The following is a 15,659-nucleotide window of genomic DNA, read 5'->3' on the forward strand; positions in this document are numbered from 1 at the left end:
CAGTGTTGGCTGATGGGTATCTCTGTTGATGGTGAAAGGAAGTATCTCAGATGAGCAGTTTCTGCTGGGCGACTCACACTGATTGCTCAGTGTGCACTATGATGGCCTTTATGTCAATACAGTCACAGAAACTTCTCCAAACAGTCTAGACATCCTCTCCTTCCTGAAGCCCCTGCATGTAATCAGCATTTCCATGGTACTATTATTACCTGGTTTTACTGGTTCAAGTAATAACTTAGTGATATAGGTAATTAAAGTACTCCAATTGTATTATGTGTATGATAACTGTAGTAATTAATAGCCATCATTAGCTAATATAACTCAGGAGGTCATGAGACTTCACAGAATGCTCATACACTCCCCAGACATGTGTTTGTCATTGGTATTACAATCAGTTGCAAAGTAGGAGTCCAGTGCTCAGTGGAAAAAAAAAAAATTCTCATTCTTATGTTCAGATGAGAACAGGAACAATAGGCAATCCCACCAAGCCCCTCTGCAGACAGCCAGGGCATTTAAACCACTGCTAGCTGCAAGGAGGCATGCTAAAAGCACAGCCCATCCACACTCAATAGCTTTCCCCTTGAGGCTGGACACGTTTCCTGCCAAAACTTCCACTCCCTCTCCCTCGATCTGATGTTCCTAGCCTGAGAAAGGTGAAACATCATTGCACCTTAGCATGTTGTGCTGCCAGGGGGAGGGACACCACAGACACATTTTACAGCAATGGTTTCCAGCAGGCACCAGCATGTTGCTGGGTTTACTGCTCACCACCCTCCAGCTGTTTCTGTGGAGTCTGCAATGCTTTTCCTTTGATGTAAGGATGCAGGAAACTCCATGCAACAGCAATACGATGCAACTTGGAAACCATCCACCCTCTTCTTTCTCACAACAGCAGGGAGCCCTGGCCCAAGGCTGGCACTGACTCTGATGAAGGTTGCTCACAGGTGATGTAACGGAGCCTGAGGCTGTGCTCCTTGGCAGGCAGGCCCAGAACAGCATGATCGCCATCCCACCCTGGCATGACTCTCTTCGTATCAGTGCATGAAGTTACACGCAGCAGTGCTAGGGTGGTGGAGAAGAGTTCCAGGTTAGGGTCCTAACCAATACTGTGAAAGGAGGGAAAAAAATTACATGGACTGTTTTTCAGCTCAACCAACTGCTTTCTGACATAGACTTTGCAAAGCTGCCATCTACTCTCTGGGTAACATCTTCCCAGCAACTCCCTCAGCAGCCTGATGGAGCTGGGAAGCTTTCCAAAAACAGCAGTAAGACCATTTCACCTTGCTGTCCCCTCTGTTCCTTAAACGCATTTTCCTGCGTTCCTCAAAAATCAGTAATGGTATTATTGGAACAAGGTGTGTGAGTCCTCAAATTTTGTCCTGCACTAATGAAATCCTGTCAGTCAGCAACAGAGCTTGTACATGGCTGAGATTACTGAAGATCTTGTGTGCAGGATTTTCCATGGCACAATGCGAGGGATAATCCAGTCTTGTGAGTGTACGGTGAATAAACTGAGTTTTATTAATCAATATTTTCAGCCTAAATTATGCCTCCTGCCAGGGACATGACATCATTACTAGTCCAGGTTTTAGTATTCTACTGAGCTGGCATCTGAAATAGAGCTCATGTTTTGCTGGGCTCTTCAGAAGCCTCCATTCAAAACCTCAGAACTGGAATACAGTAACTTAAATGTTTTGCTGGATTTTACAGTGCTGTTGCCTGATAACATCAACACTGGCAGCCTACATTGCTAAATGTATTTAGGATTAGATGTAAACAGTTGTGTTTCTTTCATCTTTATGGGGTTTAGGTAAACCTCACATCAGGCTGAAGCATTGCATGCCAGACCCTGGGAATGAATGGGAGCTCTCTGCAGGAGTCCAAATCCATCTACCTGGGGGACCAGGAACACACTGGGTCCAAACCACTTTGCTGAGCTGGAGAAAGGTCTGAGAGCCTCTGAGTCAAATTGGGCACCCAAGTAGTATTTCGTATAATCACTAGGCAAATGAGGATTTTGTAATTAATTTTATCCTAGAACTAAAATTTCCTAGAAGTGAAATAGTTTATAAGTATGAACAATGATAAAAGAAATCAATGAGAATTCAGCCTTCTCATACTGAATGTCCCTGAGATCTGCAGTTTGGATTTCAAGAGCTAATTAAAAAAAATAAAAATCATAGCTTTGGAAACTCTTGAATTCCCTTTTGTATTTGCATTAATTTGTGCAAACGTCATTGTTTTATCACTGGTATCTTTACAGTAGAGTAACTCTTGTATAATTTAGCACTCTTGAGATGCATGAACATTTAGATAAGGAAGTTAGCTAAACACCCATCCCTTTTAGGATAGGGCAAATCTGGGTAACTCTGAGAATGAATTAAATTTGCACTAGCTGACACTGCATAAAGCTCACTTGAAAACTGCTTTTACTAGGGGCAAGTTTTGGGGTTGGCCAGTGAGAAATCAGAAAACATACCACAGGAACCACTGTGAGGTGGGTGACCTCAAAGGTTGGTTAAGGCTAAGGTCTAATGCTACCTTTAAACCATCTTTCCTAATAAGAAAATTAACTAAATTGTGCTCTTTCAAGAATGTAATTAAGGGATCTTTATCATAGTAGCAGCATTTGGATAAAACTAGTTCTGACACAAATCATGCCAGCATACGACTAAACCCCTTGCACAATACAATGTGAGCTATCTAGGATAAGCTTTCATAAAATAATAGTAAGGATTACCAGCAGAGCAAGCAGATTGACTCTGCTGTTAGCAGGCATGTGGGACCACGTTTACAAGATCAAACAAGGATAAGATAATCCCAGGTGAGTGGAAGGTATTTAGTGGATGCAAAAGGCCTGAGGACACCAATGTGCGACAAGTCTTTTTAAGAAGTAACTAGGTCAGAGGAGCCGATGATCTACTCAGCTCCCCGAAACAGGGAAAAATCTTTTACATATAATTTTGGCATAGTTAAAGCCTTGAGAATTTTGTTTTGAGGTGATAAAAGTGCTTTAGGTCAATTTTAGAAGTGAAGGGAGAACTGGTTTTATGTAGAGCCTGTGGGCTTTCCCATGGCCGGGGAAGCAGAGGAAAACAGAGGCACACCTTCCTGTTCACAGGGTTGTTGAATCAGCAAGGAGAATGAATGGGAGCTGTTAATACACCTTAATGCTGTTTCTCAGAAATAAACTGTCCTAATTATAAACTGCTGAGCTCTAAATGGCAGAAGCCAGACGAAAAGCTGAGGAAGTGAGATGGAAAGAGGAATTTACAGGAGGAACATGAGGAAGGATGGGGTTGTGTCAGAATAGCAAGAAGGGTGAAGGGGTGAGTGGGGCTTATCAGGCAATGGGAGAGATGCTCAGGGTAACAGGGTGATGGAGTGCAGGACAGCCAGGAGGAATGTGGCAGGGTTGGATGCAGGCTTTAGCTTTAAAAAATTCTGAACCTTGCCCTCAGGAAAGACAAAGACAGAAGAAGAGATCTGCTGAGCAGATAAAATATGTATGCTAATATATATAAAGTATGTATTTATAGATAAGAAATACATTTATAGATTATAAACACATATACACATATTTATAAAATATAGTAAATTAATAGAAACAGTCCTTATCAATAAACTATGTGGTGAAAGTTTTCATTCTTGTTTTTGTTTGCTTTGATTACAAGGTATTATTCCCCAGCATCACAGTAACGTATTCCTCAATATTGTTCCTATAGTAATGGACTTACTGACATACTTATGCCTATCCCTCACAGTTACACTGCTTCTGACAGACCAACTAATTATTAGACATGAGAAAATTAATTCTTGGATGTTGGACTGTCTTCTAGCTCACTTAGCAGTGCCTCAGCATTGAAGCATGTTTTATTTCATGCCAGCATGGCCCCTTAGTCACAGGGAGAATTTCCTTTCCTTGAGCACTGTCAGACCTTGCTAGAACTGCAATGCTAGTCTCTTCCCTTCAGGAACTCTGCTGTTTATTTTTGATAGTCTGTAGGAAATGTTATCAAAAGGGAAAATCTCTCAGTGTTGGAGGCTACCTGAGGAGACATGGTAAATAACTTAGCATCATCACACATAGTTCCAGCAGAGCTGGGGGTGGGACAGGTTGGACAAGAGAGCACAGGCATTTCATGCAGTAAATGGAGTCAGCCTGCTCTGAATCATACACCTCTTATTTGTCTGACTTTGAGAGATCCTTTCCCTCCAAGTAACCTCCAAGCTGTGAAACAAAAGTTGCTAGTACTTCTGCTTTCCATGGCACTCCCTTCCCTCAAAGGATCAGCCTCTTGGTCTCACTCACAGCGAACACCACCTCATTCCACAGGAACTGATAGTGGCTTTGCTGATGGAACAGGGCTCTGAGATGTGCACAGATCATGCACAATCTGGTCATTCACAATTCACTGCAAGCGAAAAAAGAAAATCATAAATGGGAAGGAAAAAAATTTCAGCGAGCTGTGGCTGCAAGCATGCAGGCTGCAGCACACTAGAAGCACATTAAAGGGGACAGGACAGCTAACCTTTCTCATTCACAGGCCTGATGTGGAGGTCGTTTTTAATCTCACAGTACAGGCTATTCAGTCCTACATACGGGCTGCTGGACAATGGGGGTTGCATGCCACTAACAGCCTCAGGGGACTGATTTCACGCCTGACCTAGAGACAGCCATTTCACTGTGCGGTGCTTGCACTGGAGGTTTTGTATGGAGCTGCCTCCGGACAGTTTGCCAGGCTTCATTTCTGAAGAAGTTGTTCCTGTGCTGAAACAGCAACCTGGCACCCATACACATAATGAGTAGCTGATTTGGTATTTGATTAATAAAGAGGAGGAGATAAACCTGCGTTTCCCTATAAACACGGGGAACTTTGTGCATAATCCTGAACCAATCCAGCGAGTGCATGACAGCCCTCTGGACCTGGGAGATGGGGCCACTTTTAACAAGCAGCTGAAGCAGTCTTTTACAGCATGAACTGGCTGGTGAGAACAGGCCTAATTGCTGGTCTTTTGTGAAAACTATTACTCCTAAACAGTCCAGCCTGCAGTGTGGTGAGGCACCCGCTGCTGCCCAGCCTGCTGTCTGACATCTAGAGATGTGTTTCTGAGCTCTACACACCTTCCTCTCCCTGTATCCCTGGTGAGACACCTTCATGGTGCCTGCACTGACCTCATGTGGGTGGCAAAGAGGTTTAGGATTTCAAGAAAAATCACAAAAATGAGTAAAAACACAGGTTGGAGCACAAGTGTGATGGGGAACAGCTGAGGGAACTGGGGGTGTTTAGTCTGGAGAAGAGGAGGCTCAGGGGGAACTTTCTCTACAACTGCCTGAAAGAAGGTTGTAGTAAGGTGGGTGTCTGCCTCTTCTCCCAAGTAACAAGCAATAGGACAAAAGGTAACTGCCCCAAACTGCACCAGGGAAGGTGTAAACTGGATATGGAGAACAATTTCTTCACAGAGAGGGTGCTCAGGCATTGGAACAGGCTGCCCAGGGCAGTGGTGGAATCTGCCCCTGGGGGTGATCACAAACAGTGCAGACGATGCCCTCAGTGGCATAGGTTAGTGGTGGCTTTGGCAGTGCTGGGGTACAGCCTGGACTTGTGATCTTAAAGGTCTTTTCCAACCTGTCTGAACCCATTATTCTACCTGAGGCCACAGCTGGAGAGCCTCCTGCTGCCTTCCCGCCCACTGGGGTGGATGTCGCAGGGTCACACACCCCATTCACCCCCTCGCTCCTGGGTGGGTGCCGCAGCGGTCGGGTCTGACTGCGACAGGGATGGGGCCAACCCCACGGGGACTGTACAAGCGCTGCCGCCCAGCCGCCTCCGCCACAGCCCGGGCTGGGTCTGCGCGGCAGGGCTGGGCCAGGCCCTCCATGGCTCCGCCCCAGCTCTTTAATCGGCTGCGGGGCCGTGCCGAGCTGAGACGCGTCGGGCGAGCAGAGCGCTGAGGTGAGAGCAGTGGAGGTGCGCGATGGGCGCGGTGGTCGCTGCGCTGTGGGGCCTGTCCCGCTCCACCCCACCCGTGAGGGCTGCGGGGCGTCCTCCGGAGATGGGGTGTGAGGGGGGCCGGGGACGGTGCTGGGTCCGGGAAGGGGCGCAGGGAGCGGGTTCGGCAAAAGGGTGTGTGAGGGCCAGCGCTGCGGGCAAGGGGAGGCGCACGGAGCGGTGGCTCCGCGGTGCTGCTTAGTCAGTGTGCTGAGCGGAGCGGAGCTGTGACACGCCTGGCTTCCCCCGGGTCCCTGAAAAAGCAATCTAGCTGGATAGTTTGAAGTTCCTCAGTGCCTGTCTTGGGGCTGGTTTAGGTTTCTTGTGTTTATGTTGTAATAAATTGTTTGGAGAGGACTTCGCAGTCACTGTGACTTATCCCTGGTGTTTTGGAGAACGCTGAATAGCGTGCTCCCCACTTGATGGGTACAAGCTTAGTAGAAGTTGGGATACTCTTATTAGAGGACAGTACCAGCCAACAAACCTGCAGTCAAAAGTCGGGGTTGTTGGCACTGGTAGTGAGATCACCTGGGTGTCTAACTGCTGCTGCAGAGCTCCCTGGAGGCCTGCCTGAACTAGCCAGCAGGTCCTGAGGGAGCAGGGAAACCTTAATGCAGGGCTCGAAATGTGGATCTTCCATCTGTGGAGCTCTGGGCAGCAGAAACCCAGGGGGGTTCCAGTGGGTAGGAATACAGGCTTGTATGCTGGCCTATGTGCAGAGCTGTTTCATCTTGGCCAGTTTCACCTTAGGTGCCTTCTGGGCACCGCTGCCTCAGGGTAGCCTTTGCTGTTGGGTAACTGAAGAAATACTTCTGTTCTTCCCACACAAGCCGTCATGGGATGATAAATGGAAATGTCTTCTGTCGAAGAGGCAAAGGTGACCTGTAAATATTGACTTCAGTCCCTTTGTGCTTTTCGTTTAACAAATTCCCAGAGCCCTTATCAGAAGCTGACCAGAGTCCGCTAATGGTTGCCAGATCGTCTAATACTCCATCTCCTTTGGGAAGGAGGGGTGGAGCTGCACCCAGTTATACTGCTGCCCAGTATTCCATGGGAGATCTGGGGTGAAGCTGGAAGCCTGATCCAGTTCCTCAGCTCTCGTGTGCATGGCAACTAAATAATTGTTTGCTAACAAAGTGATTAAAATAATTTAGGCTCATGCAAATGCACAAAAAAAGCATGAGCGTGGGGATGGTGAGACGATAAGACAGAAGTAGCAGTTCCTGTACCAAATACCATTTGTGTTTTGGAAGGCATACAAAGTGGAGAGGAATCTCTTCTTTTCCCCTCTTTTTTTCTTATAGTTTTTTTTCCAGCCTGCGCATTCCTTTTTCCAAAGCTTTGTGCAGCCTATATTCCCTTTAAATAAGGACGCTCTTTGCCGTGATTGATGTCAGCTGCTGTGTAGTAGCACAGCCAAGCACTTGAATACAAGAAATGGAATCTTAATTTTTAGACTCTACAGTTGTGCCAAGAATGACAAAGGCAAAGTGGGATATGTCATAAAATGTCATATAACTACTTTTATGAGCTCTGCCAGAGTATTAGTGCTAAACCATGGAGCAGTAATGGTGCTAATCCTGTGGAAGTATTAAACAAAGGGATATCTCAGTAATTAGTGTCAGTGTGCAAATGGCACTGCTCAGCCACTCCAAGGAAGTTTCCTAAGCCTTTGCTTAGGAATGTACCTAAGATGCCCCAATTTAGCTTAATAAACTAATCTTATTTTCCCACATGCCATGAATGGCTGTCTGCTTGTCTTGGACAAAGGTCTTGTAGCAGCTACTTGGCAGCATGTCTGACTTAGGAACCGTGCACCCTGCCCTGCATCCCTAAAGCTGCTGGTCAGGCTGTTGGGGCAGGAGGCTTGTTCTAGCAGCACCATCAATATGGGTTGCTTGATTCAGGCTCTGAGATGTGATCTGTGAGTCTTCTCTACCCTTCCTGGGGAGCATGAGGCCGCAGCCAGACCCACTTCCTCTGCACCGATGTCTCTCCCACACGTTGGTGGGAGCCATGAGAGAAAAGGATCTTGAAGCAAAGCAAAGATCCTCTGCCTCCCTGTGTTGGCAGCGCTTCCAGTTCCTCTCTGTTGGCCAGATCATGGTGATGCTTCCAGTTCCTCTCTGTTGGTTAGGGGAGAGCTGGAAGGTGGTAGTCCTCTGCTTCTGGCTCAGAGGGGTGAATGGCAAAGTGACTGAAGGGAGAAAGTTGTGGGCATGGTGTGGGGTTTCTTCTCACTGTTTGGCCAACAGAGGATTGCTTCTAAGGGCAACTGAAGGTGAGTTCTGCTGAGAGAAGTCAGAAGCTCACAAATTCCTTCCTTCCCTTCCTCCCTGATAGCTGACCCATACCACAGTGTGGCTGAGGGGGAATGGTGCTGCTGGTGGGGTAGGGTGGCAGGAGGTTCCTCTGGGCTTCCAGTGGGCAAAGCCATGGTCCTCACCCAGAAACCCTGTTTGAAACATGGGTCAGCAAGGAGCAGTGGGGGTGATGAGGCTTGAGCAGCTCTGCTGGGTTAGTCTCACTGAGACAATAAACCTCTCTCTGGCTGCTGTTGGGCTTGCAAGAGGTGCTTCTCTGGTGGTGAATTGCAGGGCAGCAAACCCATGTTGACGAGCAGCCACAAGTCGAGGGTGGTTCAGTGACACCTGAGAGATGTGCCTTCAGCAAACACTGCTGTATTAGCTTCTGGTGGTGGTGGTGGCAGAAGGAGGAAAGCCCCTGGGAAGCTGAAGGTGGCTGGCAGTGCTCTGCTTTGGTGCTGTGACCTGGGGCATTAATAGAAGGAGCTCCCAGCTGAGCTGGGTGGGAACTGCTGGGGTGATAGCAGCAGTGCAGGAAAGCTGGGGAGGGGGCAGACTGGCCTGAGATGGGACCATTGCTGCTTCTGACTTAATGTAGGAAACTGTTCCCAAGGCTGCAGTTTGACATAATGGGTGATGGTGCCTGTCCCACCCTCCTAGCCTTATGAGTGTCTATTGCAAGTAATGTAGGTGAGGGAGTTTTGTTTTAAAGAAGCTGTGGCTCCCTGAGTTTGGTTTGGTTCATATATGTGCCTGGTATGTTCATGTAATAGCAATGGAGTCCCCAGGAAATGATGCCCCTTACACTCATTTGAAGTGTAGGCTTGATCTTGAAGGAGTTCAGAATGTCCCTGCAGCCCTAATAAGTGTTTTTCCGCTGAAGTGAACTTTGGCTTGTACCGCATCCCAGATGATACGCCCTGCAGTAAAACAAAATGCCGTTGTTGGCACAATTGGTTTGCTTCCATCAGACAAGAGGCCCAGCATTAATGAAGCATAGAAACTGAAATTGTATCCAGCTGGGGGGGGAGCATTCGCACAAGGTACAGTAAAGCCCTTGTGCATGAAACTGTAATTTGTGCATATCCAATTTATGTAACTTCCAAAACCCTGGGCAGGGACAGGAGGACACGTCTCTTGAAGACCGTGACTCTGTTTTTCTTGCTGTTAAGCAGCAGCCTCTGTTCCCCTTGCCAGTCCATCTGCTGTTACAAATAGCTCTAGAGAGCCTGCCTAAGCCTTTAAGCCTGGTCTGGGATCTCAAGGGCTGAGAAGTGGGTCTGACCACAAAAACTCCTCACACGGTGGAAGGTTGTGTTTTCAAACAGCTGGTGAAATCGCAGGCACTGTGCTCTGGTACACAGGCTTCACAGGCCTGGTCTGAAGGAGCCTGTAACCCCAGCTGGCCTTCTGCTGCGGCACTGGAGGGCACCGTGGCTAACAGAGCTCTCCCTTTCTCCCCCTGCCAGGCACGCAGAGCCACCATGCCGAACTGGGGAGGCGGCAACAAGTGCGGCGCCTGCGGCCGCACCGTTTACCATGCTGAGGAGGTGCAGTGCGACGGCAGGAGCTTCCACCGGTGCTGCTTCCTCTGCAGTAAGTACTGCCCTGTCCTGGGGGTCACTACAGCAAGGTGCTGCTCTGCAGGAGACATCCCAGGCTCAGCTGGCACCTGTGACACACAGGTGATGGTGTGGTCAGAGATGGCTTTGTCCATCATGTGTTGGGTTTGACACCTGCTTCACCATGTGCTTGCTGGGCTGGGCAGTACCAAAGGGAGAGTCTGTCTCCTGGAGAGAGATTATCCTACCTGTCCAGTGTGGGAGATGCACCTCCAAAACCAGAGCACATTGCGCTTTTCTCCTGTATGCCCCCTTCCCAGCCTTCTCCTTGGGAGTCTAAGGGATCTAGGATAGAAACCTGGCATAAGTATTGCTTAAGCAGAGGAGAAAGCCCCATAGCAGAGCTCTGTTTGCACTGATCTCAGCTCAGCTGGACTTCTCCTGGAGGTCCTGGGGCCGGCAGCAGCTGAGGGAACAGTTATCACAGCCCTGCCCTGAAGCCCCACACAGAGCAGGACACCAGCGTGCTTGAGCACAGCCAAGCTGTTGATGCTTTAGCACAGCCAAAAGCCTAGACTTTATTGGCACAGGGGCCTGTGATTTATTTCAGATGAAAGGAGTCCAGAGCGTTAGTTTCCAGTCCAGCCAACACACCCAGAGAGGCATTGAAAATCACTCTCTCTGCTGAAAAGATCTCTGCTTGGATGGAGGGAACAAAGGGTCGCTGTGAATCCGAGGCTCCTTCTTGGCAAACAGACAGCCTGTCTGTCTGAATCAGAGAATTATACCTGACTACAAACAGGACATACTGTTTTGTCCCACTTGATGGTGTTTTAATACCTGTGGGCACAGCCAGGGTTTTAGCCCTCTTCACATAAGCTGCAGTTACCCCTGGCTCTCTCAAAGTAGTTTGCTGTAGCGTGCAGCGTAACACCAGCGCACTGTGCTGGCATGTGAGCCTCGGCACACCTACGCGCCTTAGCTCTACAGCAGTCGCAAAAACAAGATTAGATGTCTCGGCTGCCTCATTTTCAGCCTTTTATGGGAGTTTCTATTAAAAGAAACCTGGAACTTAGAATCAGACAATGGCTCTAGTGTGTCTGAGTATTTGCTTTTCCTTAGTGCGCAGTTCTGGTGGGGTTAAAGTCTGTAGGTTTAACAAACATGCATTAGTTGATTTACTTATTGGATATTAGCATCTTATAAAAAGAACTTTGGAGCTAATGAATGCCATAAGCAAAGGTCACCCTGTGTTTTGAAGACCTTAAAATTCTTTTTAAGCAAAAAAATTCACAAGGCTTTTTCTATTTTTTTCTCCTCAAATTCTTTATCACGGGCATAATACTGTTGCAGATGGGAAGAGCGTGCCAGCTGGGATACAAAAGAAGGTTTAAGGAGGAAACAGTTCTGCCTTCTACTGTAACCTTGAGCAGAGAACTTGCATTGTGCTGAAGGACAATGTAGGAATGCCACAAAAGCACAGCCCCTCCGGTGACAGCTGTGAAATGGCCCCAGCTCTGCCCCAAACCAGCACCGAGGCAGGGAAAACCTTGAAGGTTGTTTTCTTTCCCAGCCCCACCCTGGCCAGAAGGGCAGGACAGGGACTTTTCTGCACTGGTAGACTCCTGCTTTATGCTGCATGGCATCTGTCAAGGGAAACTGCTGACTGCGCTATCTGGGTTTCTGAGCAGCCTCATTCATCAAACCACAGCAGGTTTCCAAGCTTTAAATGTCATGGCCATGAAGAGGTGGGAGGGAACAGAGCCCTTTATAGAGCTAAGCATAATTCACTCATTCAAACAGCAACCTGCTCCCTCTAATCTCTGACAGTCCCAAGACTTGTGGACTAGGAAACCCATAATATCACTTCTCACTTGATTTTTGGCTTACTACATGTGCTGATGGAAATGGCCCCTTAAGGCAGTTTAACTTTTTGGCTTTTTCCTCCAGTGGTCTGTCGGAAAAACTTGGACAGCACAACTGTAGCGATTCATGATGCTGAAGTTTACTGCAAGTCTTGCTATGGAAAAAAGTATGGACCAAAAGGTTATGGATATGGTCAAGGGGCAGGAACGCTGAACATGGACAGGGGAGAGAGACTAGGCATCAAGCCTGAGAGGTGAGTTGGACAGGGTGTGATCCTTGTCTTCAGTACCGCTTTCAGAGGAGTCTTTCAGGCTGGATTTTGTTCAGGACCAGAGAGTCATGGAATGGTTTGGGTTGGAAGGGACCTTTTAAAGCTTATCCAGTTCCAACCCCTCTGCCATGGGCAGGGACACCTTCCACTAGACCAAGTTGCTCAAAGCCCCATCCAACCTGGCCTTGAACACTGCCAGAGACGGGGCAGCCACAGCTTCTCTGGGCAACCTGTGCCAGTGCCTCACCACCCTTACAGGGAAGAGCTTCTTCCTAATATCCAGTCTTAATCTACTCTTTTCCAGCTTAAAGCCATTCCCCCTTGTCCTGTCACATCACGCCCTTGTAAAAAGTCCCTCTCCAGATTTCTTGTAACCCCTTTAGCACTGGAAGCTGTTCTAAGGTCTCCCTGGAGGCTTCTCCAGGCTGAGCAACCCCAGCTCTCTCAGCCTATCTTAATAGGAGAGGTGCTGCAGCCCACTGACCACCTTTGCGGCCTCAAGACTGTGGGTCTCAAGTTGCTGTCCTGAATAAGCTGCAAATGCAAGTGTTCAACAGGTTGGTGCAGGGATGGTTTCAGAGCTGAGAATCTGGGGCTACAAGAAGAATGAATTTTTAACTGGCAAATGAAGAACCATTTGTGCTTAATTATAGCCAAACCCCCTATTAAATAGTAAAATTCCTAGTTTGATTAAGTCCTTGCTGTGAAGAAAAGTGTGTGGAAAGAACCTGAGGTATGCCTCACAGCTTGCTTTGTGCCAAGTTCCCACGTTAGTGCTTGATGTTTACATGGTGTATGCTCTCCAGCCAGGCTCAATGACCAGTTCAGGTTCCAGACAGGAATTTAACAGAGCTCTTTGTAGCTTACTGTCTGAGGGATTCATGTCCTGACACAGAATTCAGCACTTCTAGAGAAGTGAAAAGGAGAAGGCTCCTCAGAAAACTAGCTTTTACAGCTTCTTATCATTTGAAGTAGGACCTTTCTCTCTTTGGATTTGTTTTGTTAGAGCTCTTTTTCCCTACTAAGTTGTCATTGTCCAGCCTTGCTGGTAACTTACTGCTCCAGTCCTGCAGAGGTACTGTGTGGTGCATGCTGCTCTGTTAGTGTTAAGAAGAGCAACAGATCATTTAGGATAAGAATAAAGACCACAACTGTCCCCTTTCTTTCAGCACACCCTCTCCCCACCGACCCACAACAAATCCAAACACTTCAAAGTTTGCCCAGAAGTTCGGAGGGGCAGAGAAGTGCTCCAGGTGTGGTGATTCTGTGTATGCAGCTGAGAAAGTAATAGGAGCTGGAAAGGTAAGGAACTGGTGTCCTGTTCATACCTGCTGCATGGACTTTCAAGTGAGCCAGCCAGATGTGTCATGTGGGTTCCAGGAGGGAAGCAACTGCAGGGCAGAGTTACCTTGAAATTGCATTTCTTAGTATTGGGAATAGTACTTGGAATTTGATCAACTTAATTGAACAGAAAGCACTTGAAACGCAGGGTGCTGAGTGCTCACCTTGGGGTTCAGAGCTAAGCTTCACTATCATCTCAAGTCAGAGACATGAAGTTGATTACATGAGTGCTCTCTCCCTGCAGGAAAGGGAAAAGGCTTGTGGTGTGCAGCTCCTGATGGAGGCTGAAGGGGATGTTCTCTGGAAATACCCTGTAAAGCTGTGTGTCAGTCTGCCAGACTCACTAAAGGGAGTCAAGATCTGTTCTGAACTGGTTAGAGCAAGCCCAAACCTTCCAAAACACTGCCCAGAGTGGGATGCTCTCTGGAATGAGGGCCTTTGGGCAACTTGGAGAAATGTAGATGCTCTTTGCTGCTAGTGAACTGGTGTTTGTTACACCAGTCATTTATAAGCAATACTGATGCAGGCACCTCCAGTTAATGCATTGTTTTTTTACCAACTCAGGCATTCTTTGCATTTAAGATGTCTTTTTTTTTCTTGGTATTTTTCCCCTAGCCATGGCACAAAAACTGCTTCCGATGTGCAAAGTGTGGAAAAAGCCTAGAATCTACAACTCTAACTGAAAAAGAGGGAGAAATCTATTGTAAAGGTGAGGAAAGAAACAAATGCCATTTGTTTATGGTTCAAGGTAATGTGTGACAAGGATAGCTGCTCAATTTATTCCCAGTATAAGAAATTTTCATGCTCTTGTCAAGATAGAAGTGTTCTATAAGGCATAGGAATAGAGCTGATAAATGAAATATTTCTGAAGCTGCTGATGTAGTTTACATCTGCATCAAGCAAAACATTGCACACTGAGAAGTGCAAGAGCAGCCCCTGCCCTCTCCCTGGGTCAGGGAGTACATCAGAGTAAGAAAACAAGCTAGCCACCATCCTGCCATGCCTTCTTCCATGGCATTACGGATATAAACTGGATCCGCACAGTGGTTTGATAACATGTGCCATAACAGATGCCTGGGCACAGAACTGATGAGCTGCTTTCACAGAGCAGGTTGGGAGCTACATGGACTGAACAGCCATAGTGGCTGGGTTCAGTCATGGCAGTTATGCAGCTTGACAATGTTTTCAGGCATTGTTTCTGATGGGAAGCAGATGAGGCACTTGTCCTATGCAGAGCTGTTGTTAATTAATCAGCCATAAGCTTCAGATACTCCACGTTCCTCTTTATCACAGGTTGCTATGCGAAGAACTTTGGCCCCAAGGGATTTGGGTACGGCCAGGGAGCAGGTGCCCTTGTTCATGCCCAGTGAGGAGGCATGGCTCAACACCCCTTATGGCTCTGCTGAGATCCTGCTACAAGAACCAAGAGTTTCCTAAATGTTACTAACTACTGTGAAACAGCTACTAGTTACTGTAGTACTTGGGCAGACATTCAGCAGATGATTAGTGTTTTTAAAAAGCACTGCTTTTTTCCTTGCTTTGTGTATCACACTGTAACACTTTTAATACTGAGTATCAAATTAATAAAGCTTTGCTTATTGATATATCTTAAAGCCAAGTGTCATCTTTTATGATTGACAAAGCAAGTGAGGGGTAGTGTTGTTGGGGTATGTGAGGGATGCAGATATGATGTTACAGACTTGGTGCAGACCTTCGCTGAAAGCTGAATGTATGTAATACAGGTTCTGTCCTTCAGAGGTGCATGGACTGACTTTCACTATCATAGAATGGTTGGGTGGGAAGAGATCTTGAAGCCCATCCAGTTCCAACCTTTCTGCCATTTACAGGGACACCTTCCACTAGATGAGATTGGTGAAAGCCACATCTAACCTGGCTTTGATTGGTATTGAGGGTGTGGTGTGCACAGGATTTAGTATGCAGAAGCATTCTACCAAGACAGCTGCAGATTAATACCATCCCTATGTGGCAACTGACCAAGCTCTGGACTATCACACCAAACGCAGGTTTAAGAGCAGCTTTTGACCTTTCCTTGATAGTACTAGGACCCTTAATTCCCTGAAGCTGGTGGAGGGTTTCAGCATCTTGAGGATCTGACAAGGCAGCTGCAATGCAATAACAGAGCTGAGTAAAAATCTGTTTTAAACACTCTGGCAGAAAATGTGACTTGAATGAAAGGTGATGGGCAACAAGTAATGGCAGTTAAACACATCAAATGCAGTAGATCAATGCTGTGTGAACACACCACATGTGTTTCACCATGTTGGATTAAAACCATAATAATCAGAGACCTTGACTCTGC

At 47.2% G+C, this 15,659-nt stretch overlaps 1 protein-coding gene across 1 annotated transcript; it reads left to right on the top strand.

The window, feature by feature from the left end:
• The first annotated feature begins 9,713 nt into the window (after positions 1-9,713).
• On the top strand, positions 9,714-14,952 carry CSRP2 (cysteine and glycine rich protein 2). The gene is made up of 5 exons (XM_061369384.1): positions 9,714-9,895; positions 11,812-11,980; positions 13,168-13,300; positions 13,955-14,048; positions 14,633-14,952. Exons 1-5 carry the CDS (start codon positions 9,784-9,786, stop codon positions 14,707-14,709), a joined length of 585 nt encoding a protein of 194 aa, XP_061225368.1. The 5' UTR covers positions 9,714-9,783; the 3' UTR covers positions 14,710-14,952.
• The last annotated feature ends 707 nt before the right edge of the window (positions 14,953-15,659 follow it).

The sequence above is a fragment of the Neopsephotus bourkii genome, unplaced genomic scaffold, assembly GCF_033783945.1.
Source record: "Neopsephotus bourkii isolate Nb327-2 ecotype Australia unplaced genomic scaffold, CSIRO-AGI_Nbou_v1 NB_1493, whole genome shotgun sequence".
NCBI lineage: Eukaryota > Metazoa > Chordata > Aves > Psittaciformes > Psittacidae > Neopsephotus > Neopsephotus bourkii.